The sequence below is a fragment of the Melopsittacus undulatus genome, chromosome Z (genome assembly GCF_012275295.1).
Source record: "Melopsittacus undulatus isolate bMelUnd1 chromosome Z, bMelUnd1.mat.Z, whole genome shotgun sequence".
NCBI lineage: Eukaryota > Metazoa > Chordata > Aves > Psittaciformes > Psittaculidae > Melopsittacus > Melopsittacus undulatus.
In genome coordinates, this window is record NC_047557.1 from 22203377 (window position 1) to 22228374 (window position 24998).

The 24998-nt window shown below is 39.4% G+C and overlaps 1 protein-coding gene across 1 annotated transcript in view; it reads left to right on the top strand.

Annotated features, from left to right (window-relative positions):
• The first annotated feature begins 675 nt into the window (after positions 1-675).
• The window catches only part of RGS7BP (regulator of G protein signaling 7 binding protein), a 38073-nt gene continuing 13750 nt past the window's right edge, over positions 676-24998 (top strand). The window contains exons 1-2 of the mRNA XM_031051630.2: positions 676-851; positions 3594-3760. Of these exons, the coding sequence (XP_030907490.2) occupies positions 693-851; positions 3594-3760 (326 nt within the window). The 5' untranslated portion in view covers positions 676-692. The remainder of the gene's footprint in view (positions 852-3593; positions 3761-24998) is intronic.

The following is a 24998-nucleotide window of genomic DNA, read 5'->3' on the forward strand; positions in this document are numbered from 1 at the left end:
CACGTACCGGGAGGCGCTTCTCCCCGGCCCTGACCCGCCTCCCGCGACGGCCGGGCTCGGGGGCGCTGGGCGGGCGGGCTGGGGTGGTGGCCAGCCGTGGGGGCGGCTGCCGCTGCTGCTCCCGCCCCGTGGGGGCGGTGCGCTGTTGACAGCGTCACCCGCCGGGCCCCACCGGCCCCTCCGAGCTGCATCTCCCGACGGGCGCCCCGGAGAGGCGAAACGCGCCTCTGGGGGGAGCGCGTAGGGGCGCGGCGGGGAGGGGCGGGCTCCGCCGCCCGGAGCTTCGGGCAGGGCTTGGCTGTGGCTGGATGGGAGCCCGTGCCCGCCGGGCACTGCGATCGTCACCCGCCCGCTGGCTGCCGGAGGGAGGACGGCAGAGCATGCCACCGGCGGGGCGGTTCCGCAGGGACTGACATGCTGCTGAAGGAGGCAGGGCCCCAGCCCCTCCGCCTCTCCCCGCGGTAGCGGAGGCGATGCTACAGGGCGCTCCCCGGGCTCTCCCGCAGGCGCCAGGCTACCGCCCGCAGTACCCGCGCTCGCTGCCGTGAGCGGCCCGGTCCCGGGAGGGCCGAGCCGACGGGCGGCGCGGACCCGCACCCTCCTCGGAGCGGCGGCGGCGGCTGGGGGGGAGGCGCTGCCCGCGCCCGCGGGGCCCCGCACGGCGGGCGGCTCCGCACGGCCCATGCGTGTGCATGATCTCTGCACCGAGCGGGCGCAGAAAGCGCCCCCGCTCCGCCGCCTCCATCTTCCAGGGCAGCAGGACCTCACCGCACGGTCGCGACAGTGAACGGCGGGGCAGCGGCTCCGACGGCACCTACCAGACCCAGAGAGCCCTGGATGACTGCAAGATGGTGGGTACCGCGAATAGGCTTGTCTTGGTTTTTCGTCTGTTCCGAGTGTCCTCCTTGCGGGCGGCGGTGCCGCTCCTCACGCCGGCTTGCCTATTCCCATCACGTGCAGATGCACTATTTTTAAAACTGCGGTCCCCATAGGGGGTGCTGCCCCGTAGCCCGACTCATCCCGGTTCCAAAGCGAGAGAGGGGAGCGGTACCTGTGGGGAGCCGGCGGGGGGACTGCGGGTCGGGCAGGGCAGAGATCACGGCCCCGCGGGAGCCCTCGCCCCAGCACACGCCGCCTTCGCGGCTGCCAAAGCCGGAGTCACTTTTTGCAAGTTCTGGCTAAATCTGTCCCCAGACTTGAACTCACCGAACCCTAAATAAGAGGTGAGGAGCTGGTTCCTCTGCGTGACTGCGCGCTCTGCGTGCTGTCTTGTGCGGCAACCATGCTCTCGACCTAAAATCCTTCTGAAATGGGACTCGGAATTTGAGGCTCTGAAATTGTGCTCCTGACATATGTGGTACCTGTTAACAGTCTCCCCGGAGTAGCTGGTTGCAACTGTAAAGCCCCGGGTCAAGTAACTGTATTCATGCTGGTTTTGTACTATCACATTATGGTGTGATATTTTTCCCCTTTCACGTTAAAAATTGCTTGGATCCTGACAATTTCCTCCAAACCGGTGCAATTTATACCCCCATCTGGGTTCGTCCACGAGCTACGGTTAGCTGGACATTGGGCCCCAAAATTGCCCTACTAACCAATGACAGAAATGGAAAACAAAATGAAGTTGCTGCTACTTTACTTGAAAGATCTGGATATTGCTAAATCTCTGTCCAGTAGCATTGGAAATGTACCTGCTACTTCTGTTCTGCTGGATTCTGGCAGTTTTTTCCTCTAATACTGCAAAATGTGCTGGCAGATATCCACTCTGATACTTCAAAATTGGGAGCAAGTCCTAGTGCACCGAGAAACAAAAGCTGCCACAGTAGCTCTATAAATATACCCAACAAGTGGATCCTACTGGGTCCTGCTTTTTTTTTTCTCTCACCCCTGGCAGCAAAATGTGGTTAGTTAAACAGAGATGTTAGCTTGGTAGAATCCACCAATTAGAAATAAAATATAATTTGCAGATGGGTTGTCAAGATGCAGTACGATTCAGGAGTTAAACTCAATGTTGTATTTTCTTGTCCTGTGACTGGATGCTGCAGCACTGATGTGGTTTTGTTTTCCCAGGCAATACTGAGGTGGCTGAATGTGTCTGTTTAGACAGGGGATGTCAGGAGAGTTGGCAAAATGTGTCTGCAGAAACAGTTACCAGTTCCAGGATTCTCTTGATGCCGAATAATTATGCTGTGACACAATGTAGTTCTTTATTTTCCCTCTGTATTGCTTTCATGCATTCTCTTAAACTAAGAACGAGAGAGTTGAAGCCAGGTTTAGCAAATACTGTGCCTACGGCTTTGTTTGGTGTGCGCTTTTAATTTAGCTTGGGGTTTACAAGTGTGAGGGTGCAGATGTATTGGAACACACCAGGATTATTTTGCTGCTCCAGAAGCAGAGAAATCTATTTGATACTCTCACAATGAAATTCGAGAAAGCACATCCAAAAATGAGGTCCCGGTACTAGTTTTCAGTTATACAGGTAATTACAGTTCCGTGCATGAAGAGTCAGAATGTAATACTACAGGAGAAGTGACTCGTTCATTTTCTAGCTATGAAAATTTGGGGGGTTGACTTTAAAATCTGGTAAAACTCAGGTTTTAAGCATACTTATATGTTGGTATATATTGAACTCCTGGTAGTAATGATGGCTGGAGAATTACAAGCAGTTCTCTTGTCTGTTTTTATGTAGTTTGGAAATTGAGGTCAAATTAGCAAAACACAGATAAATAAATATATATTCTGTTCCATTGCTCCCTGCCTTCCACCCCCGCCACCATGTGGAGCAAATGGTCTGGTGTGCTTTCTTTCAGAAGACAGCAAATGCTTAATTTCCTTAAAATATAGTCCCATGTACGTGATCAGTAGAACTAAACAATAATGATCTTTCCATCACAGTAAAATCTACCCAATATCATGTAAGAGTTACCCAATAGCATTCGTGTGTATCTGCTGGATATTATATTTCTGTAAAGGTTTAATTGTTTATTTTCTCATTTGATTGTTTTACACACACACACATTGGGAAAAAAAAAGTGCTTTCTGGAATCTGAACTGGAAAGTGACAATCTGGTGCATTCTCTAAGCCAATAACTGCAGATCAGTTTTAAGTCTGAAATCTGGTTTGGGGACCAGTGACAGAACAGAAATTTTTACAAAATAAATTAGCAAAATTGCCAATGTAAAAACAAATGCCACATTCCAATCTGTAAATGCGCTGTTAATCAGGAAGCAGGAGGAGCAAAGGCAATAATTTCTGGAGTTATTTTTGTCTTTTATGATAGCAAAAAATAACCTCACGCTACTAGTAAAACAGCTGGTTTTTTGTCTGCTTCATATTTAAAACTAATAATTCAAACACTTTTGGAGATCAAAAGCAGAAACACTGCTTTCCTGCAAATGAACATTTATAGTTCACAGAAGAGGCAGCCGTCAGGGAGGCCCTAGTCATTTAGTAAATCTTGGGATCTTGATCCTGTACACCATGCTATTGGAAGCAGCAGGGACAAGCCCTAGGTGGGCATGTTTTTTAAAAGTGATTGTTTTCATCAGTGTAGTTAAATGTCTCATGTAAGTAAATCCTCTTTGTTTTTCAGCTTGTCCAGGAGTTCAATACCCAGGTGGCCCTATATCGGGAGCTGGTCATATCTATTGGGGATGTCTCAGTCACCTGTCCATCTCTGCATGCAGAAATGCACAAAACTCGAACCCGAGGATGTGAGATGGCCTATCAGGCTCATCAAAAACTATCAGCAATTTCTGGGTAGGATTCTACTTACTTTTAATTAAAGCTGTACTCATGCACACATCTTTCCACACAACATTATGGAAACCTTCAGCCAAATCATTGACTTGTGTTTCTGTTTTAGGCATAGATGTGCATGACCACAAATTCTACAGAATGCTCATATTCTTATGGTAGTGCAATTTTGGGTCATATCCTTGTCCCCTTACTAACATGATATCGTACTGATATCACTGGATGCTTTTATGTAAGATGAACAGGATTTTATTCTGCATCACTAGACCACTTTAAAAGATCAAGAGGGAAGCCTTGCTCTTCAACAGTGAAATAGCAATAACATTCTGCCCACTCCTTTACTTGGTATACCGATTGAACAGTAAGAGACAAGCTCAGCTCAACTAGAGACTTTACAAAACTTTACAAAACTAGATGAAAAAATAATTAGGCAAAAATTACATAGGGGAGGGGAATACAAATACTGTTGTGAAAATTTGTGTTTATATTCTACAAGTTTCTAAATCCTTGAAGTAAAGAGTGAAACCTTCCTGGCATATAATGTTTTCATTTACGCTTTAATATTAACGTTATATACATTTCTTTCCATGGTGACAGAATGTATTATCACATACTTGAGACTATGCCTCAGTACAAGATAAACCGGCATAAATAGCTGTGTCTTTTAAAATGGGTATTCGTGCTACTTACACAAAGTCTAATATTTGTGTGTTATTCACATTATGGTGACTAGGGCATTTGCATTAGCACCTGTACTCCTGAGTCATGCCTCCCTGACTACACTTTGTTGAAACTTTTTGCACTTGCCTTATTCACTGTAGTCCTTTGTGTACCACTGGAAAAAACAAACTTTCTCTTCTTACAGCTCTGCCTAATTTCCATTGAAGTTCTTTCATGACTTTAATGTATATGAGAAATCTGTCATAGGTTTAGTGTAAGAGGGAAGACCACACTAACAAACTTAACAGAAGGAAACACTGGTTGGCCATTTTAGTACAGCTGTCAACATTTTCAGATGTTGTTTTGTGCAAAGACTCGTAAGTTGATATCGTGACCTTTGATTTGCTCCTCAAACAAAAGTTGTGCTTTCAAATTCCTGAAGAGTATGAGAATTAAATACACAAAAGCAACCAAGAGACACAGGTCCTTTCAATCAGTGCACTGAAAACATGGAAGCAATCAAAATAATACATTCAATTATCAGAACCTCACTTAGATTATTTTTTCCCATTAAAAAAAAAAAAACAAACAGAAATATATGTTCATTTAAAAATATAGAGGCTTTTTAAAGTAATAATTTCACAGCTGGGAGTCTGTCACATACACAAAGATGTCCTGAAGGTTGTGCAGTCACTGCGAGATTGACATTTAGCTAATCTAAAACTGTTTTAAATAACTGTGATAATAATGTGATATCCATAACAACTGGTAGGTGTTAGAAACCCTCTGGAAATTACTTATTTGGCTTGACAGACATTTCACTAGAAGTGCTTCACATCCCCACATTCCTACAGCTGAGGAAAGCTATATGAGCCATTAACTTGTTTGTTGTATCTGTGAGGAAAGATGGGACATGAAGGTGCAGCAAGGATTCAGTGTAGAAAAGAAATAGGAGAGGAGCAATAAGTAGTCTCATAGGTTCAGTCATTAATTCATCAAGAACAGTGACGTAGTGCTTATGGCATAGGATCTTGAATGGGAACCTAATTTGGTAGGGAAAAAAGTCTTCTCAGTAAGAAAAATACTTAGGGACAGGAATATAGTAGGGACAGAATGTATTAAATCATACAGTATTAAATAGTCAGGAGGGTAGTGTATTACTCAGAAGCTACTGTTAGTTAACAAACAGGACAAAGGCTCATTTAGTTTGCTGCTTTATTTCAAAATGCACGGCCTTGCACTGTGAAAGCTGCTGGGTAACACACCCAATTCTGTCTTCCAAAGCTTGTTAAAGAAAGCCTATTGCTTTCCTACCCAGAGACAATAACAGCAATTAGTGGATTATGTTTGGTCTATAAAATTTTCTTACATATCAGCATTCTATTGGTTAAGGTCATCAGTAATGTTCAGTTGGTCTTTAAGTGACCTGAGCTGTTGTGGGGCACAGTTTCTTTCAAGAAGTTGGCATCACTATCCAGTACAACATTAAGTTCATTAATCTTACTTGGGCGGGTGTCTTTCTTGGAAAATCAGCAGACAGCTTCATTTTACGCCTCCTGCTTGAATACATCAGGATTGGAGACTCTTAAATGCACTCCTAATTCAGGCAACTAGAAGAGGCAGCTATTCCCATTCCTAACTCACCTGTTCCACAAGACTGGGGAAAGTAACAAAGAGGAAATGTGCAAAGACTTAGAAGGAAGGAAAAAAGAATATATCCTATGAGTGCTGAGAAAGGCAGCTCTGGAAGAAAATTTGGAAACTATGGGAAGAGAAAGAAATGATGAGGTGGAGATAATGCATTAGAAACTGAACAGGATAGAAGTCATCAGGAGAAGAAAACTTTGACTATGGACATACCAGTTATGGAATATTAAATGGACATCATAGTAGGACAATGGTGTAATATGATAGGAAGACCTATATAATAAGATGTAGCTGTAGAAAAAGTATACAAAACAAATGAGATTCAGCTAGTGAAAAGGAGGAACTAAAAGCCAGACTTACATTCTAAAAACTGAGAGAAAGGAAAACAAAGGACACTATGACAAAGATAAGGAAGTAGCAAGGAAACGTAGTCTTATGAAGCCTGCACTGGATTAGACCATCTAGCTCAAATCTGACAGCTGCTGGTAGCAGAGATCTCATAAAAAAGTGTGTTAAAACCAGGCTGTGCATAGAGCAATAACTCCCATAGTATGCTTGCCACTACCCAGCAATCAGTAGTTATGAGATTTCCTGCAAAGGATGCATCTGAACAATTTGTATTTGACAAATAGGAGTTCTTACAAAAGATTTTAGGAGTTATCTAAATACAAAGGTCTTCTACTCAGAAAATGTTGAGGATGAATAATGGCATCTTTAGACTGTTGTGTGTTTAAAAATATTGCAACAGAGAAAAAGATTATACGAGAAAGAAAACTTAAGATTCAATCTCCAGCTTCATAGGGCCTCCTAGCTGTTACATCCTTGTCTTCACTTGTTCTCTTCTGATTTTTCTTGTAGAAGCAGGTGAAATTTTTCAAAAAGCAGATGCATGCCTGACTTTACCAGCACTATCGTACCTTTCAGGAAATGATGAATACGAAGAAAAATAATTCAAATTCAGATATCCTAGTTCTAGTTGATGATCTTCTAGGAATGCAAGTTGAAGTATACTCTTAAGTGTTGGTTTTCTCAGAACTTCAGGCCAATTCCTGCTCACCACACTCATGCTAACAATTCTTAGTGATTTTTAATGAACTGTCTTCTGAAGAAAGTGAGTATGGTTTGGTCTTTTTATTACATTTTCTGCTGTATCAATTTATCAGAAATGCAATATCTCAAATTAATTACATTGTGCACCCTTGCGGTATCAGATGACATGGTCAAACCTGGAGAAAGAAAAACAGCAAGAAAATGAGTCAGCATTACTTTTTCCAAAGGAAAAATACTTGTAATAATATGAAGGGGGGGAGGTGGGTAGAATGCAGATCTCTGTTTTCAAAGTGGGTCTGCTTTATGGGGTGATAAACAGCAATGATATTTTAGAAGTCATCAAATAACAAGCCTGTTTTATAGGTGAAGTATACCAAGTCTGGGGTGTAAACGGAAAGACAACTCAGAGATGTATTTTAAGATACAGGTCTGCACAACTGTCTACACACTTTTGTAAATGTCCCTTTCATAGTCTCAAGCACTTGATACACTTACATAATGCAAGTATTTCTGTGTGTACTTGGCACACTGAAACCAGAACTGGCAGTATTATCTCTGTGACAGTCTGCTATTTATGTTGACAGTGGGGTTTTTGATTGGTTTAATTTTTCTTTTTGAGTGAAATGAAACTGAGAGGTGTTCAGGGGTGCATGGCAGTGTAGATCTGTGCGAACACAGCTTTGAAAGTGGTTCTCCTATGTTGTTCAGATTGGTGTTGCAAAGTCCTGATCTAAGGAGGAATAAAACCCTATATCAGTACAGGTGTGGAGCCCACCACCTGGAATGCAGCTTTGCAGAAAAGGAGCTGGGGCATTCTGGTGATCACAAGTCAAACATGAGCCAGCACTGTGTCCTTGTGTCAAAGGGGGTGAAGAGCCTCCTATGCTACATTAGGGAGTGTTGCCAGCAGGGCGTTGATCCTTACCTTCTGCTAAAGGCTGTTGGGGCCATATCTGGAGTACTGTATCTAGTTCTGGGCTCCATAGTAGAAAAGAGAAAGGGACATACCGCACCAGGTTTAGTCAATGGCCACGAAGATGATTAAGAGAATGCAACATCTGACATACAAGGAAAGGCTAACAGACCTGCTATTGGCTAGCCTGGAGAAGAGGACTGGAAAGGGATTTTGTCAGTGTATATAAAAAAAACCTGATGTGATAGTGTAACAAAGACAGCCAGGCTCTTCTCAGTGGTATCCAGTGATAGGACAGCAGGCACAAATTAAAATACAGAAAATTAGATTTAAACATTTTTAAAACCCTTTTTTTCTGTAAGCTCTGTAGAATATTGGAACAGATGCCCTGAGAAGTTTTAGAGTCTCCATCCTTGGAGATACTCAGAACTCAGCTGGATATGTTCCTTAGTAGCTGCTGTAGCTGACACTCCTTTGAGCAGAAGCAGTGAATTATTTCTAGATGTCCATTCTGGCCTTTGACAAGAGACACTGTAAATCTTCTTATTGGAAAAATTCCAAGATGAAGCTTCCTTCTTTGACATTGAAGTTTCCTTCTTTGATATTGAGGTTCTGTAAAACAGTTGTCAATGTAACTTCCCCCTGAATCCAAGAAAAGTTAAGGAAGTAGACCTAAAAATCGCATTCTGATTGCATTCCTGTGTTTACTGCAGTGCAGAAAAATGTTACCATAGTTCAGGGAATCATGGAATCATAGAATGGTTTGTGTTGGAAAGGACTTTAAGTTCACCCAGTTTCACCCACCAGGCAAGGATGCCTCACACTAGACCATGTTGCCCAAAGCTCTGTCCAACCTGGCCTTGAACACCACCAGTTTCAAATGCTCCAGGGGTGGAGCGTTTATCACTTCTTTGGACAACCTGTTCCAGTGCCTCCCCACCCTCATAGTAAAGAACTTCCCTATATCTAACCTGAACTTCCTCTGTGTGAGTTTAAACCCACCTCTTGAGCCTGTCAAGGTCCCTCTGCATGGCATTCCTTCCCCACAGTGTATCAACAGAACCACACAGCTTGGTGTCATCAGCAAACTTCCTGAGGGTGCACTCAGTCCCACGGTCCATGTCACTGACAAAGATGTTAAATGGGATTGGTCCCAGCACCAATCCCTGAGGGACACGACTCGTTACTGGTCTCCAGCCGGACATTGAACCGTTGACCACAACTCTTTTGAGTGCGACCATCCATCCAGTTCTTTATCCACCGAGTGGTCCACCTATCAAATTGATGACACTCCAATTTAGAGACAAGGATGTCATGTGGGACAGTGTCGAACGCTTTGCACAAGTCCAGGTAGATGACGTCAGCTGCTCCACCCCTGTCCATCACTTTTGTAGCCCCATCATGTTGTTTTCCATGTGTCTTAGCTGCTGCTTGAAGAATATAGTTCTAGGTAATTCCTACTTTTGTTTTCCTTTGAAATCTACAGTAGATTTCTGAATTTTTCAATAAGCAATAGAGGTTAATTTGTCAGCCCCAATTAATATATCAGTTCCTATGGTTGTGTGAAAACATTCTGTGGTTACCCAATTATGGCCAAATTTTTATTAAACTGCCCACCTTTTCCCCAAATTATGACACTTTGAAATTAATAATCTTATTTCCACTAGCACACAAGGAAACAAAAAAGACTGCTGCGAAATATTTTACAAATTAAGAGAAAAGGAGACTTCAGGCGTATAACTTAGTGAAAGCTACATTAAGAGAGACATAAATTCGATTTTAATCTTCAGATGTTAAATAAAGCACTGCTGGCAGGCAGTATAGCTGAACAGAAACAAAACACTTAGCTCAACAGGGCTAACTATAGTTATGTCAGGAGATTGAGCAACAAGCTAGAGCTTCGTCCAAACTAGATACCAGTCAAGCAGCATGTATGGAGATCTCCACCCTCCATAGATGTCAATAAAATCCCTGCTATTGTATCACTTGGAAGTGTATGTGTGAGAGGTGGGATGAGTGATATTCGTGTTGATCCCTGGAGTTCTGAATTACAGGAACGGTGTCTATATCCTACCTCAGTTACAGTTAGCAAGTTGAGAATAAGGTAAGTGCTTCATAGAGGTTGCACCATGATAACCAGAATGTGGCCTGGTGAGAGCATAATTAAATGTTAAAAATAATGTGGTGATATGTAAGAGAACAAAGCAAGCAGTCTATATTCATTGAAAGAATCAGTACTGTTACACATGCTAATGCCCCCTGAATTCATACAGGGGTTTTTTTTGCTGAAATACTGCAGGTATTTGAAAGAGTAAGATCTTAAAAATCCTATGAAGAAAATACAAACTGTTAGGATTCTCCACTTCTGAAAACTGCTGGAAATATAAAACTTCCCCTTTGCATTCACATGTGTATACTAAAACCATATCAGTAAGTTTTTCCAACCTGGCGGGCCCGATCTCACAGTTCTTACAAGCATTGAACAGTACCTTACTCAGTAAGTTGTCCTGATGACTTAATTGGGACTGTCCAAAATGAGAAAAGTCAGGAGGACCTTTGTCTCCCTCTGAAGAAGAGATTTGAGGGTCTGAAGTGAATTCATTCCAGATCATTCTTATAATTATGAAGTGTTGTTTTCCCTCAACTTTACATTCAGCTTCCATAAACGTTGCTGTAACTTTCTTCAATTCTTACAATTTTGTTGTGATTTCGACCATATCAAATTCTAGGGGCAAATTCTGACTGATTGTTCCACTTCAGAATATCTTCACTGATTTCTTAGTCATGAAGTTGCTCCAATCTTTCTGCTGTGTATCAGAGACTGCACCTGTTCCAGTGACTCAAATCCTGGTTTTGACTAATGGGAGTTGGTCTACATGAAAATGTTTGGGGAATTAAGCTCATACATGGATATTTTGTGAACATACTGTTTATGGACAAACTAGCACACAATAGCTCAGTAAGTATAACATAGCTTTCTTCTTTCTTAAGAGGGTAAATTACACATACATAATTTTCATTAGATTCCTTTGTAAATTTCTCTCTAATTATACCAGTCATGTGCATCTAAAATGAATGATGGAAAGGGACATGGAAAAGCTAAAACCATTTTATGTGGCACTGAGTTAAAGTGGATTCTGTTGTTGAAAATAAATATGCTTATTTAAGCTGCAAGTTGAAAAAGAAATTGTTTAAGTTGGCTACCTCAAGTTCTAAGAGGCAAATTCAGAAAGCAAATAATGGAGGAGGAAACAAGGTTACTTACTTAAGCTAGAGTTCTCAAAATAGCTAACCTCCAAAGACTCATTTTTCCTTTGTACCTCTGCCTTTGGAACTTTGCTGTAATAGGTAGTTGGGATTTGAAAATACAAGGTACTAATATCTCCCTTTCTAGAGCTATCTTTTATAACTGGAGGTCACATATAATAAAGGGCAAACATCCCTAGAAGTGAATTTAGCATTTACTTCTCTGTGTCCAAAACAGCAATACTGAAAAGCCTGGAAGTTCTACATCTGCAGTGACACAGTATAGCTTAGTTTTGACAAAGCTGAAAAGCTTAGAGCCTTGCTTAACAGTAAACATAATCAGCCGGCAGAAATGGGGCATTCTTGCTTGTCCAAGCTGTGATGACCTTCATCCCAGAAGTGCTGTCAGAGCATCCTCAGAGCCTGACACACACTGTCAATTTGGACTCTTCACAAAACACAGTGACACCTGCTACTTTCTTTTAAACCAAAATTGAAAGTGGGTCAACTTAATTTCTAGACCACTTGCACCCACTTCCTAGAAGAATGCTCTGACTACAGTCAGGGGAATGTGGGAACTAAAAGTAGAACTGGCAGCACCTTTGTCAGTCACTTTTTTGACCCTTTCATCCATCTCACACTAAACTGCACATTCACAGAACTTGCCAGTGCAGCACTGCACTGTTCAGACACTCAAGGACATGCTGGGTAAGCCAGGCAGGTAAGCCTGCTGCTGATATGAAGGGTCCTCTAACAGAAGAGAAGCTGTGTCTCAGCTCAGCAGCCCAGGGCTCTGCCCCATGTTCAAATGCTCAAGGATCACCACAAACAGCAACATTCTCCCTGGGAGATATAGAGCAGCATAGCTTATCCACTGTGACATGAAGCTGTAACTGCAGGAAGAAAGAGGTACATTGCCATCATCTCTACCCAGTGCAGAGAGTATTATGCACAAGGGAGCAAAAGGGTGTACAAGTCTGCACTGTACTTGGGTTTCAAGCAGTGCTGGTGCAGGTGAAGAAGACTGTTAAAGAGCTTCCTTGGTGTTAAAGAGAGCTTGTGTTCTAGTCCTTTGTTCCATGGTATTTTCTGTGCTTAAGCAGATAAATCACATAAAGATGGAAAAGAGATTCAGAACTCACATAAATGCTGAGTATTCTTCAGCATTCTCCATCTTCAATTTGGTGAACTGTAAATTCAGCTGCCTAGTACCTTGGTCTAGGGTTGAAGTAGGCTGAAGATTTAGGGTGATTTGGCTTCTGTTTTGACATGTCTTCTGCATTCTGCATTCCATTCTGGATCCCAAGCTCCAGCCTGGAAGAGGAAAACAAATAGGAAGGTGTTGCGGTATTTGAAGTCCTTCACTGGAATACTCTTCTCTGCTACGCAAATGCAGCATTTCACTAAAGTTAAATTCCAGGAGGGTTGTTTTTCTAAATCTAAGTCAGGAATAATGAAGTATTCTAGCCATTGGTAAGCCTATTTATCTGTAGCAATTCTTGAAATAACCAGTGTTTCACACTGCTATTTTAAGGTATAGGAAACTTTTACATCAGAAATGGAAGGAAAACAAGATATATAGCCTGAGAAATTTGGAGCCTGAATTACACTGGCAGGGTCCCTTTAGAAATGCTGCAGAATCAGAGCTGACCTTGTTCAGATCAGTTGGTGTTTGTGCAAGTATTCTGTAACTTAGTGCCCTTCTCCTGCCCCATTTTGTCCTTCCTTCAGAATATGTGTTATCACATTTGACATAAAAGGCTTTCCATGCTTCCTCTGTGAAAGCAATTTTCTCAGAGACTAATCAGCCAGAGGATACAGCTGTTAGGTACATCTATAGGAGCAAGAACTGTGGGATACCTGTGCTTATTATCTCTGAAAAATACTATACTACTTCATGCTTTTCATGCATCATATTTCAGTCTTTCAAGTGAAGGCATAATATACAGATATTATATTTTATTATTGCTATAGTGTTTACTAAATAAAGAATGTGGAGATTACATTTTTTTCTTAAATTCTTTTTTTAAAAAAATTATTTTAAATGTCAGTTTGGTAGAATTTTAAGCCCTGACACATAATACCACATAATGACTCCTTGTGACACAGTTAATAAGCTATTCTTGAGCAAAAACCTGAGTGAAACTAACATATATCTGTAAATATCTATGCTTTAAAATGGGATTTAAAACTAGATTTTAAGAGGTATTTAAAGACTTTAAAATGTATCTAATTATAAGTCTGTCATCTCATGCTCATGACCCTATGGTCACAAAAATTAGGGGTATCAGAGAAGCCTACATGATCCAAAATTAATGTTAGACCAATCCATTTTTTTTTTTTATTTCAGTTTTTCTGAGATAAAATTTCTTTCTCGGCAAAGTTTTGGAAAAAACATATTTGATAGGAAAAAAGGGGATATAGAAGCTTCATATGCAGGTTCACAGGTGTGATTAAAAGTTGCAGATGGCTGATCTGTCACCAAGATAGTAAGAGCACCTTTATGTCCCCTTGAGGCCTGCTGCTTTAAGATCTGTCTCACTGGTTTATTTCATTAATTTTCTTCTCTAGATTTATGCTGAAACACAGCTGATGCCAAAGCTGAGAATTTAGTCATGAGTTTTAAATGATTCTTTCCTGATCATTTTCTTAAATACTGTTTGATTAAGAAATTCCACATAGCTGCAATTTTTAGTGTTAGACACTCTGTTTATCTTGGTTCTGTACAGCTTTGATTATACTGTGTCCAGAAAATTACTTCTGAATCTCACTGAATCTTATAAATCCAGACCAGCTTAGCAATATGTTCATATATCTCAAAGGAAGTGAGAACATGAAATAATTAAAGTTGTGCATTAGAGAATACTTCCAACGTGAGATCCTAGAATTCCACATATACTGTTTTATTTAACAAGTATTCTGATTTATTAAATCGTTTCTGGAGTCTGGACTTAAATTTTCCTGTTAACAGAAATATTTTTACTAATTCTCAGTAATTCTCAATATTCTGAAACACTTTAATTAGAAAAAACCCCAAAACACCCAATTTTGATTCTGTGCCCTCACTGGAATCAGCCAGTGCAGTTGCTAAGGTAGTTGTGCAGGACCACGCAATAAAGTGACCCACAGTCTGTCATGCCCCTTCAAGTGCTAGATTTCTGCAGAGTTATCTAAGAAAACATTTCATTTATTATGAACATCAGTGCATGGTACTCTAGTAAGATGTTGACTACCAAACAATAAAGGATAGCTACTCTCAACAGCATCATCAGGAACTTGCAAGATCAGTCTCTGACTCAGGGTTATACAGGGAAAATTCCAACCACATGCAAACTTATTATAAGGTGTGTAAGATCTGTTATATTTTTTCTAGTTGTTTTGTAGTTTTGTTTCATAGCAGTTAAATATTTGAAAACATTTTCTGGCATTAAAGTCTTATATGAACAAAGCATTAGATTAAGAATTACTTGATCAGGAATCCTTTCAGTATTATCAATTAAATGATGTTTAAACTCATGTTCATAAATAAAAGTATGCTGAAGTGCTGGCTATTATTTAACATTATCTTCTCTTTGCTGGATACGTTTGCAGATGTACATTTAGATTTACTACATCATTTTAATTGTAAGAGAAATAATGCACTTAGTTGTTTGTATATGAACAATTATTCACTGTTTTCTTTTAATTTCATTTATTTTAATTTCATTTATTTTCACTTCTTTTCTCTCTTATGTTCCATTTTTTACCTTGCTATTCTTATATTTTATATGAATATTTTCTGCATGAATGTTTCCTGCCAGCAGATCTGCCATAAGAATTCAAATACTGTCATAATGTATTAAATTATGTGCTCAAAGTTGTTGAAGAAACTGCTTTCCCATTGCAGAAGAAAGCAAGTTTGCATTTATTGAGTGAGCAAAGGAAAGTTTACACTTCATATATCTGTCTGTCATGGCAAGGCAGGTCATTACAAATGTACTCTTGGTAAACTTATCAGAATGGCAAATAGTTAAGCAGCAAAGTTATTTCCATAAGCTCTGGAGCTGTGATTTTGGAGAAGCAGAGCTATCTACCCATATACATTTACACCCAAAAAAATTTACCCATCCACAAGAACAGCGATTGGTACTATGGGGATAGTATGACAACTACAGCCCTAGGCCTTTTACAGAGGCTGACCAAAGTGAGGCCTTATGCTGAGGAAGCTGTCCCATCATGCAGGTTGAAGAACACCAGACATGATTTCCACAAGTGAACATTAATAGTATGCCTGTGCAGCTGCCAATACAGAATCCTGGATGCCCAAGGAAGACTTTCTGGAGGCATCCTTGCTTCCTAAGCAGAAATAAGCATTTCAGGAAAGGAAAAAAACCAACACCAGTTCACAAAGTCAAGGGGAGAGTAGAGTAGGATTAAAAACCTGAAGTGAAAAATTTGCAAAGCTCTTTATGCTGAAATACTTCTTTCTGAACACATTTTGTCAACAGATGGTTTTTAAAATTTCTTCCTCTACATGGGAATTTAAATTCAGAAAGCTAATCTGTATCTTTTTTTTCACTCCTCTTTTTTGACACATGGAAGTTTTCTCACAGTCTCTCAGCTGTGATTTTTAACTACTTGTACAGATTTGATCTGTGAAATATCTGGTGGGACTGTGCTACGTACTTCTACTGACACCATATCACAATTTCTTTTTCACTTGGAAAATCCAGTATGTTAGTAGTTTGTTGCGAGCTAGATCCTACAGCACCAAATACCTGAAGTATATCATTCATTTTCAAGCATTTCTGGGAAGTCTGTCTTGTTTGTCCACACAAATCACAACAAATAGATCATCCCACCATGAGATACTTGTTTTTACTAGTTTTCAAACATTCTCTTTCCAGCTATTAACCACTGGACCCGCACAGTGGTATAGGTATGAGTTCTTACCATTTAAGTTTTGTGGACTTTGAAAGATCATTTATAAATAATTTATCAGTGAGTAGTATCTGATTAAGGGACATTTAAAATAACTTAGAACCTTAACTAAAATCAAAGGAGAAATCCGTAGGCAACATGAGTTTCAGCTGTTAAAGGTCAAATTGTAAGAGGCAATATGGAGGAATGCAGCACTTACGCCTGGTAGCTTGCCACTGACCTGTTTACAGGTTTATCAGAGAAATTCATTTGAGAAGAACTTGCAGATGCTTACAAGGCAGGTTGCTGCACAGACATTTCTTTGGGAAACTTAAAAATTGTTGCATATAAAGCTAATCTGACTGCCTCCTTGGTTAACATGGATCTTTTTGGGAAGTTCTGTGTTATATTTTGGGTTTATCTGTTAGTTGGTATCATAAATCTGGGGCAGTGAGACTGCAAGGTGTTTTGACCAGTTGAGGATAGAGCTAAGAGAGGCTGACTTGACACTACCTCTTCAACAGGGAGTCTGATAATGTGAGAATGAGACTGATAATGAAAGGCTCTGTTCAGCTCATCTTTGGTTACTGGAGGAGTCTTACAGATTTCCTCAAAGTAAAAGCAAGGGACAGCCAGCTGAAGAGAAGAACAATGGAAAAGGTGCTTAGAATTGTTTTCTGCAAAAAATGCAGAAATGCCCTGCGTTCATTTTTTTTTTAATCTTACAATAACTCAAAAGCATAATTAAAGACATGTGCAATTTCACTTGGAATTCTGAGTGCTTAGTATCCCATTGGGGATTTTAAGCTTAACTAGTGTGGTGGTTTAGCCTTGTCCAACAGCCAAACACCCACCCAACTTCTTGCTCATTCAGTCCTCAGCAGGACAAGGGAGAAAGCAGGCAGAACAGGAAGGAGAAAGCTGGGTGGGGGTAAAGACAGGAACATTGCTTGCCAACTGTTCGAGGCAAGGCAGGCTTGACCTGGGGAAGATTAACCTAATTTATTGCCAATGAAAATAAAAATAATTACTGATTTGGGTAAATGGGAATCAAATAGACAAATATTGAACCAACACATTTTCTGCCCCTTTCACATGCTGTTTCACTCCGGACTTCTCTGCCTGCCCCCTGCCCTGAGCAGTGCAGGAGGGATAGGGCATGGGAGGGTTACAGCTAGTACATAATAGTTCTGCTTCACTCTCCTTCCTCCTCACTCTTTTCCCCTGCTCTAGCGTGGGCTCCTCCACTGCCTGCAGCCCTGTTGGGAAAATCTGCTCCAGTACAGGCTCTCCACAGGTGACAGTTACTTCAGGAATATCCATCTGCTTGGGTGTGTACTTCTCTGCAGGCTGCAGGGAAGATCTGCTGTGCTGTGGAGAGCCTCCTCCTCCGTTCTCTGAGCACGATGTTCCCTCGTTTCTCACTCTTTTCATTCCCTTTTCCTCTCTCCTTGTGGTGCTTCCTGCCCTTTATAAAAACGAGTTTTCAATGAGGTGCCGCATACTTGACTGGTGGGCTCAACTGCATCCTGCTGTGGGAGCCAGCATGAGCTGTCTGGAACTGCCATGCTCAGCGCTGGGCAGCCTCTCACCTCCTCACACAGAGGCCATCCTGTGACAACCACCACTAGCAAAACGTGGCCACCCTCACCCAGTACACGTAGTCTTACCTGAAGTGGTGCGAGTTTGAGCAAAGTTTATTCTAGTAGTGCTATTTTACTCAAATCTGTGGAGTTTTACCTAATGGTTGTAATCAGACTTGTCCTCTAGTGAAACAGTTTGGATAGTACTCTGGTAATTCTTGCCCATGCTTGAGTTAATTCAGCTATTAAAATTAACTTTCTAGAACAAGTCTAGAAGACTCCAGTCTGTAAATCTGAAAGCTGAAAAATATGGTTTTCTGAATAGCATATCATAGAATAGTTAGGATTGGAAAGGACGTTTAGATCATCCATTTCCAAATTCCCCTCTTTCAGTTTGAAACTCATAGCAGCTTTCCAATATTTGAAGGGGGCCTACAAGAATGCCATAGAGGGACTCTTCATCAGGACTATAGTAATATGACAAGGGATAATGGGCTTAAGCTCAAACACAGGAAGTTCTTTTACATATAAGGGAGAAGTTCTTTACCACGAGGGTGATGAGGCACTGGAATGGGCTGCCCAAAAAAGTTGTAAATGTGCCATCCCTGGCAGTGTTCAAGGCCAGGTTGGGCAGAGCCTTGGGTGGCATGGTTTATTGGGAAGGGTCCTTTCCCGTGGAACTAAATGATCAATCCAACACTAACCATTCCATGATTCTGTGGTTCAATATAGTGAGTTTCCAAGAGAATTTTAGAACTACAACATAAAAAAATAGAATACTTCAATAATACAAGTGATGGCTTTTTTTCTTTTTCTTTTTCTTTTTTTCTTTTGGGGGTATTTCTGAGAGAGAAATGGAACAATAGCATATTCAAAATCACTGTATCTTGCAGACCACACATGCCTTTGGTTTATCAGATAATTTCGATGGAAGTAGGTGAGATTTTCTTGAATGGATTAGAAAAGAATATTTCCTACTATAACAGTTGTAGCTAAATTGTTCTAGCATGGGGACATCTAAACTGCCATCAACCTGATGGTTAGAAATGTCTACAATATGAGTCACTGTATTGTGTTTTTAGTCCACTTGTGTTATCGCATACCCAACTGACTCCATCAGCCTTACCATTGTAACTGGAGATTTTGACTAAACAAAATATGATCTTTTATGTTATTAGGAGCACTGTTGTAATTGCTTCAAAACAACAATAAAAAAACCCTGCAGACTGGAGAAACACAAACAAGGATTTTTTTTTTTCCAATATCTGTTTAGATGAAAACATTGTCATTGGATGACTTTTTTACTTATATTCAAAATGAATCAGCAAATCTTTTATTACCATTAAAGATGAATGATTAAGTGGTAAAGAAATAAGTTATGTTTTTAAGGTACAAAATCAGAGGCAGGTTTAGTAGGCTGCTGTGCTTGAGCCATAATTGGAGCAGTCTCTTGCCCTCAGTATCTAAGGGGATTAAGAGTATCTCATCCACTGTATTCGTCAAAGTTTTCATTCTAGCAGAAGCAGCATAATGTTTGAGATAGATCTTGTTTCCAGATCATATTTGTAGCTGTTATTTATTTCTAAACTCCAGTGTTTCTGATATTAAGAGACAATCTACAGGGTAATGTTTACAGACAGTGATTTTTCACAGCTTCTCAAGTTGATCTACCTTTCTTTTCATGGAAATATATGGGGTGTCAGGCAGAATTTGATTAATTCATTTTCACATCTGATTTGGTAAAGATTATTTTCCTTTTTCTTTTGAACACAGTCTTCATTGTATGTCTAAAACATATCTATCTTTACATCAGCTTGTTAGAATATAGAACTATTGATACCATTCATAAAATGATACTTTTCCTTAGAGTTAAGCATGGAATTTGTCAAAACAATACTTTCACTAAAAAGTGTATCAGACCGTTCATAAATCTTAACTAGTCTTTTAACCAGAGATAATAACATCAGTATGTATTTTTAAATGTTGTTGATAGTAAAGTGCTGCTCTGTTGTAAATGTAACTCAAAATTCTTGAGTTAAATTCATAATTAGCCCATAAAATTTACTTTCAGTAGTCTTAAGTTTCGTTTATTTCAATGGAACTATGAATGCTGAGCAGCTGTGAGAATTCAGGAAAACCTAAAGGTATTTTTCAGGTGTAACCAACAATAAAATAATCTGATCATTATTTTGAAAAGAAAAAAAAAGGAATTTCACTCTTTGCCTTTTCATACTAAGGAGTTGCATTTTAGTCATGCTTATTCTTGTATTTTAAAATTATTACCCAGAGTTGCATTCACCTTTCTTGGGTGTATCAGGCGCTGCATAGTTGGTATAAGAGCTCCCTCTATAGGTTCTGTTTTAAATATCAGTTTAGGGAAATACAAGGGAAAGTAAATTCCACCTCTTGTCAGTGCTCCGTTAACATACTTAGTTGAACAACATGACCTGATTTTTAAGAAGCATGATTTTATGGTAAGAAAAACGTCGGTTTTAGCAGTAGTTAGATTATTAAAATGTAGTGTTATTTATTGAAGCTGTATTTACAAAATTTGTATTTTTAATTTTAATAGCAGCCTGAGAAACTGCATAACTTAAACTACTTTTTTTATAAAGGAATAAACCAGTATTTTCTTTCTTATAAGTACCTTTAATACATATATATCTCAGGGCTCTCAAACTGCAGAAGTATGGCTGACACAGTAGTATGAGTTTCTTATCAAGTGAGTGCTATTCGTATCTTTGAATAAGGACTTTTACCCTTTATGGCACGCTGGTGATACAGTTCCCATGCAGCAACTACAGAAATTCCTACTAGAAAAAGGGACAGGATATTTAGAACTATTAATGTACGGTTATCAGCATAGTATAGCAGAGAGATAAAAGGAAATTCTGAGCCAAATGACTAGATATCAGCAAGTGTTTCTGGGTCAGATAAACAATCCTACAGTCCTCATTATGGGAAATATTGTTGTTGTTATTAATAAGCTAACCATCTGGCAGTTTATGCAGTTTTTATTACTAAAAGCAAAACCAAAAAGTCTCTTATAAAGGAACCTTTTCTCTGAGTTCTCTTTAAAGAGCAAAGCCTACTGTTTTCTAGTGAAGACCATATGGGAGTAAAGTCTGACAGATATTAAACAATATGCCAGCTTGTATGGACGTATAAACTTTACCTTACACGAGAAACATTGGCATAAGCCCATGCACACTTTTCTCATCATTTTGTCTTCCTCATGTATGGGAACATGTGTGTCTTGCCACTTCACTGACAAGTCAAGAGTCTTTCTCAGAGACAAAGAATTCCATAAATTCTGTCCTTCATCCTTTCCTATATGGGCCATTCATTGCATTCATCTTGTGAAAGGCAGCAGTTCTGCCCTGTCAGATGAAGTATCCTGAAAAATCCCATAAAGGTTATCAGTATGTCTTTATCTTGCCTAAGTGGGTAGAGAAGCAAGAACATTTCTGCTCCACAGTGGATGCATGAAGTGAGCACAATTCCTATTCACAGCTTTGTGGCAGCTGTGCTTAGAAGTCAGTGATGAGGAACTGGTGTTTGGCTCATGGGCAGGTGCTCAGTGCTGAGCTAGCTTTCATATGTTCAGCTCCACATGAGCTATTGAACAGCTCCATTGAGAACAGACCTTAGCATAGTACTCTTATGAGACTGTGTAGTGTGAGATTTCTCTTGAATATGTAAGTGGTCTTCATACAGAAAGCAGCTGGACTAATTGAAACAGAGTAGCTGACTTTGGGGGTTACTAATACAAGTTTGCATAAACTTTTCTTTGTAAATACGAATTTGTTATATTGCTATTTCATAATAAACACATCATAATCATCTCACTGAAAATTACATTCGTACTAGTCCACTTCAGCATTTCTTATGGCATGACACTGAACATACAGAAAATCACTGAAAGAAGTGAAACTGATGGCACATTAAAGGGAAATTTTAAGCCCGCTACAGAGAATGTACTTCAGGAACTGTAAACAAAATCTTTATGTGCACTGGCATCAGAGCATGTGGCTTTCAGAGATGAAAATGAAGCCTATACACATGAATAGGAGAGAACTGTTTGGTTGCAAACTAATGGAATCCTTGTGGTCATTATTGCAATTAAATGCTAATTAAACAGTTTGAGAAAATCCGTGAGGGCAGTGGCCTGGAAATAATTCTTATTGTATAAACTTTAGATAATTAAAAATATTTTTCTTGGATGTCACTGCTGTTGTTTTGGATTTGCAAATCAGAGAAGAATTTTGACACAGTCTCATTACAGATTCTCCATATTCTGGAAAAAAACAAGAATGGATCAGAATATGCATATATCATCATAGACGTTTCTAGTTCTTATTCGCATGCTCTTCATAAACATAGTTTACAAGAATACATTAGATAAACACAGGAAAAAAAGTCAATGAAAATGCTTATTGCTGTGCTTTCTGATTAATCTTCCAACTCACTTGTGAATAGCAAGCCACTGATAAATTTGTATTGGCCTATAAGCCAATCATCTTGTGTATAATTGCGGCTTTCTTAATTTGCACAATCAAAAATTCTGTCAGTTAGACCAAAAACCTTTTCACCGTTCACAAAACAAGCTTTTCACCATTTTTGCTTCTTAGAAATTTAATACCTGTATGAGTAAAATGACATTTTCTTACACCAGAGTGCAGACCCTTACTCATTTTGCAGTGACAGCTGGAAAGGAATAAAGATTCAATATTGTAAATAAAGTTCCTGTAATGGCCATGATTTCTAAAATATCTAACGATTTCTAACACTTCAAACAATGCAGATAAAAATAGGACAACCATAATCTGCTACAAGGAAATTATCTTCTCAAGATGTAAGTTAACATACTCCTCTTAGTGGTACGCTCGTGGTTAAAGAATCCTAGCTTTCAGAAGAGCTAGAAAGGTTCAGCTTTGCTTGCATAAGTGAGTGGAGTGAATATGTATCTCTCTCTCAGAGAAAGCTCTCATGACTGAGCAGAAAAAGGTCATTGTTACTATCCGTAGTGGCTTTATTTTTTCGCAGGTTCCACTTTGCACTTGAATGTTTATGGAACAATGCCCTGCAGGTGGAATAGGCAAGTCAATGACATTAATCCATTTTTAAAAAGTTATGTAATTGTTTGTCTTCGGGACAGAGGAAACCCTGCTCAGAAAGACAGTAGAGGTATCTATGAAACTGAAGCAGAAACTGAATGTGCTTGTGTGTATGATGGTAGGGCTCCAGGACTTACATATTACATGAAATAAGCCGTAAGTTTGAAAAGCTAAATTTTGGACCTGAAGGCTAAATATGGAAACTTAAGCTAAATTCTATACTCCTAAATTGTTTTTGTAATCTCTCTTTTGGTAAGGATAGCTTAAATGAAATTATTGTGTGTGTGTGCTCATAGGGAAAGAGCTGCAACAGTATGTAATGCAGATGATGGGGGAAAAAAGGATGCATCTACTGCAGGAAATCCATGGTGCTGAACTTGGGAATAGTATTCAATGCACATACAAGAGTATGTGACACAAAGGGGTATGAAAAAATCTCATCTGTAAGCTAAAAAGGTCAGATAAATCAGGACAGTAAAAGAGTATTATGTATTATGTAAATATATACCACATGATTCTTAGATTTAGCTATCAGAGAAAGTTCAGAAATTTAAAATACTGTTCCAGAGAAAGAAAAAGTGGTATGCTGTACTTTTGCTGTATTTGGCTAGTTGCTGGTTCATGCTGTATTTGATTAGATGAATTCTATAAGGTTACATTTATTCCTGGAACTGCCTCCTATATCAAACATGACAAATCTATTCTGCTGTAGGATTCATCCAGTTTTGTAGCAACTGTTGTAACGAAAATGTTGAGATCCTTAAGACTAGTATATGCAAACTGAAGGACTAGAGGCTGATCTTGAAAATGCTAGTATGATTTAGAAATAAGTCTACTTTTGAAGAACTGCTCCTGATTTATAGTAAAACAAATTAAACTGATATCTGGATTACATGTGGTTTATCTCATTTAATTAATAAAAATATGATTACATTAAAAACCCTTCCTGCCATCTGCCAATTTGAAAAGAAATGCTGTTAAATTGATGGTTACTGTTTATGTAGAGACAGCAGTCCATTTCTAATCAGCTAAGTGATCACAGATCTAACAGCTGCAATTCATATAACAAACAGATTGGTTAAAAATTAAAGAAATGGCAAACACAACTGCAAAGAATGTTGAGATTTAATTCTTTTTAAGACAGGACTAGATACTTCGAATTAATGCAAGATAAAAGATACTACATACGTAATTCAAGGTAAAAAAGTACAAAATATTGTAAGAACTTCAAAGTGTTTGAGGAGTCTGCAATGAAGTACAGTTTTAAAAAATCAAATTAATTTTATCCCAAACCGATTTTGTGTGCATGTGTGTGTGTTGTAATGCTAAATTGTTTTCTAAGCATAATTTTCAGTATTTCAGAACTAGCATTCTTTATTTTTTTATACTATTGCTTATGCGGTCACTAAGAATACTTCTTTTTGTATACTTTGGGAAGAATGTGGGATTTGAACACAGATCCATTTCTAGGAGATACATGTTTTCATACACAGTTAAGGACTTGACTCTGAATAAAGAAAAAAGTCTGTCAGGTAGCTAATTTTTCAGGAAAATTATTCAGGGTCTTCAGGCTATCAAATGTTTTCTGGGTTGGAATCACTGAGAATAGGATATGAAGCATCTGAAAAGATGTCTGCAGGGTATTGAGGGTGAACCCTTTTTGTTTTGCCACCATAGCTTTATTCTGTATTTATGATAAGATGCAGGAAATACCCTATCTTGCATGGCATATTTTTCCAGCAAACTCACTTAAAGACTTCACTTCAAAAGCAGAAATATAGATGTGGCTTAAGAGAAATGCACATTTATAGCCTAGCCAAAAGAAATCAAGCTCCTAGGATGGGCAGATTTATTACGACATGTATGGTGTTGTTACTGAGATAACAAGGACCACAGGAATTGTAATTCGTACCCCAGTCATTTCCTGCTTTTTTTAATAAGGTCTGCTTTGTAAGGGGTTGGCAGCTGGGGCTGACTGAGTCCAGTATCATTTCAATCTTCAGTCTTTTCCTATGTTACCTTTTTTTTTTTTTTTTTTTCTTTTAGCTGCACCTTCTCCCTGTGTAAGTGTTCTTGATTGTACAGTTTGCTGCTACTGTGATTTGTAGTTTTCTTGATTTTCATTG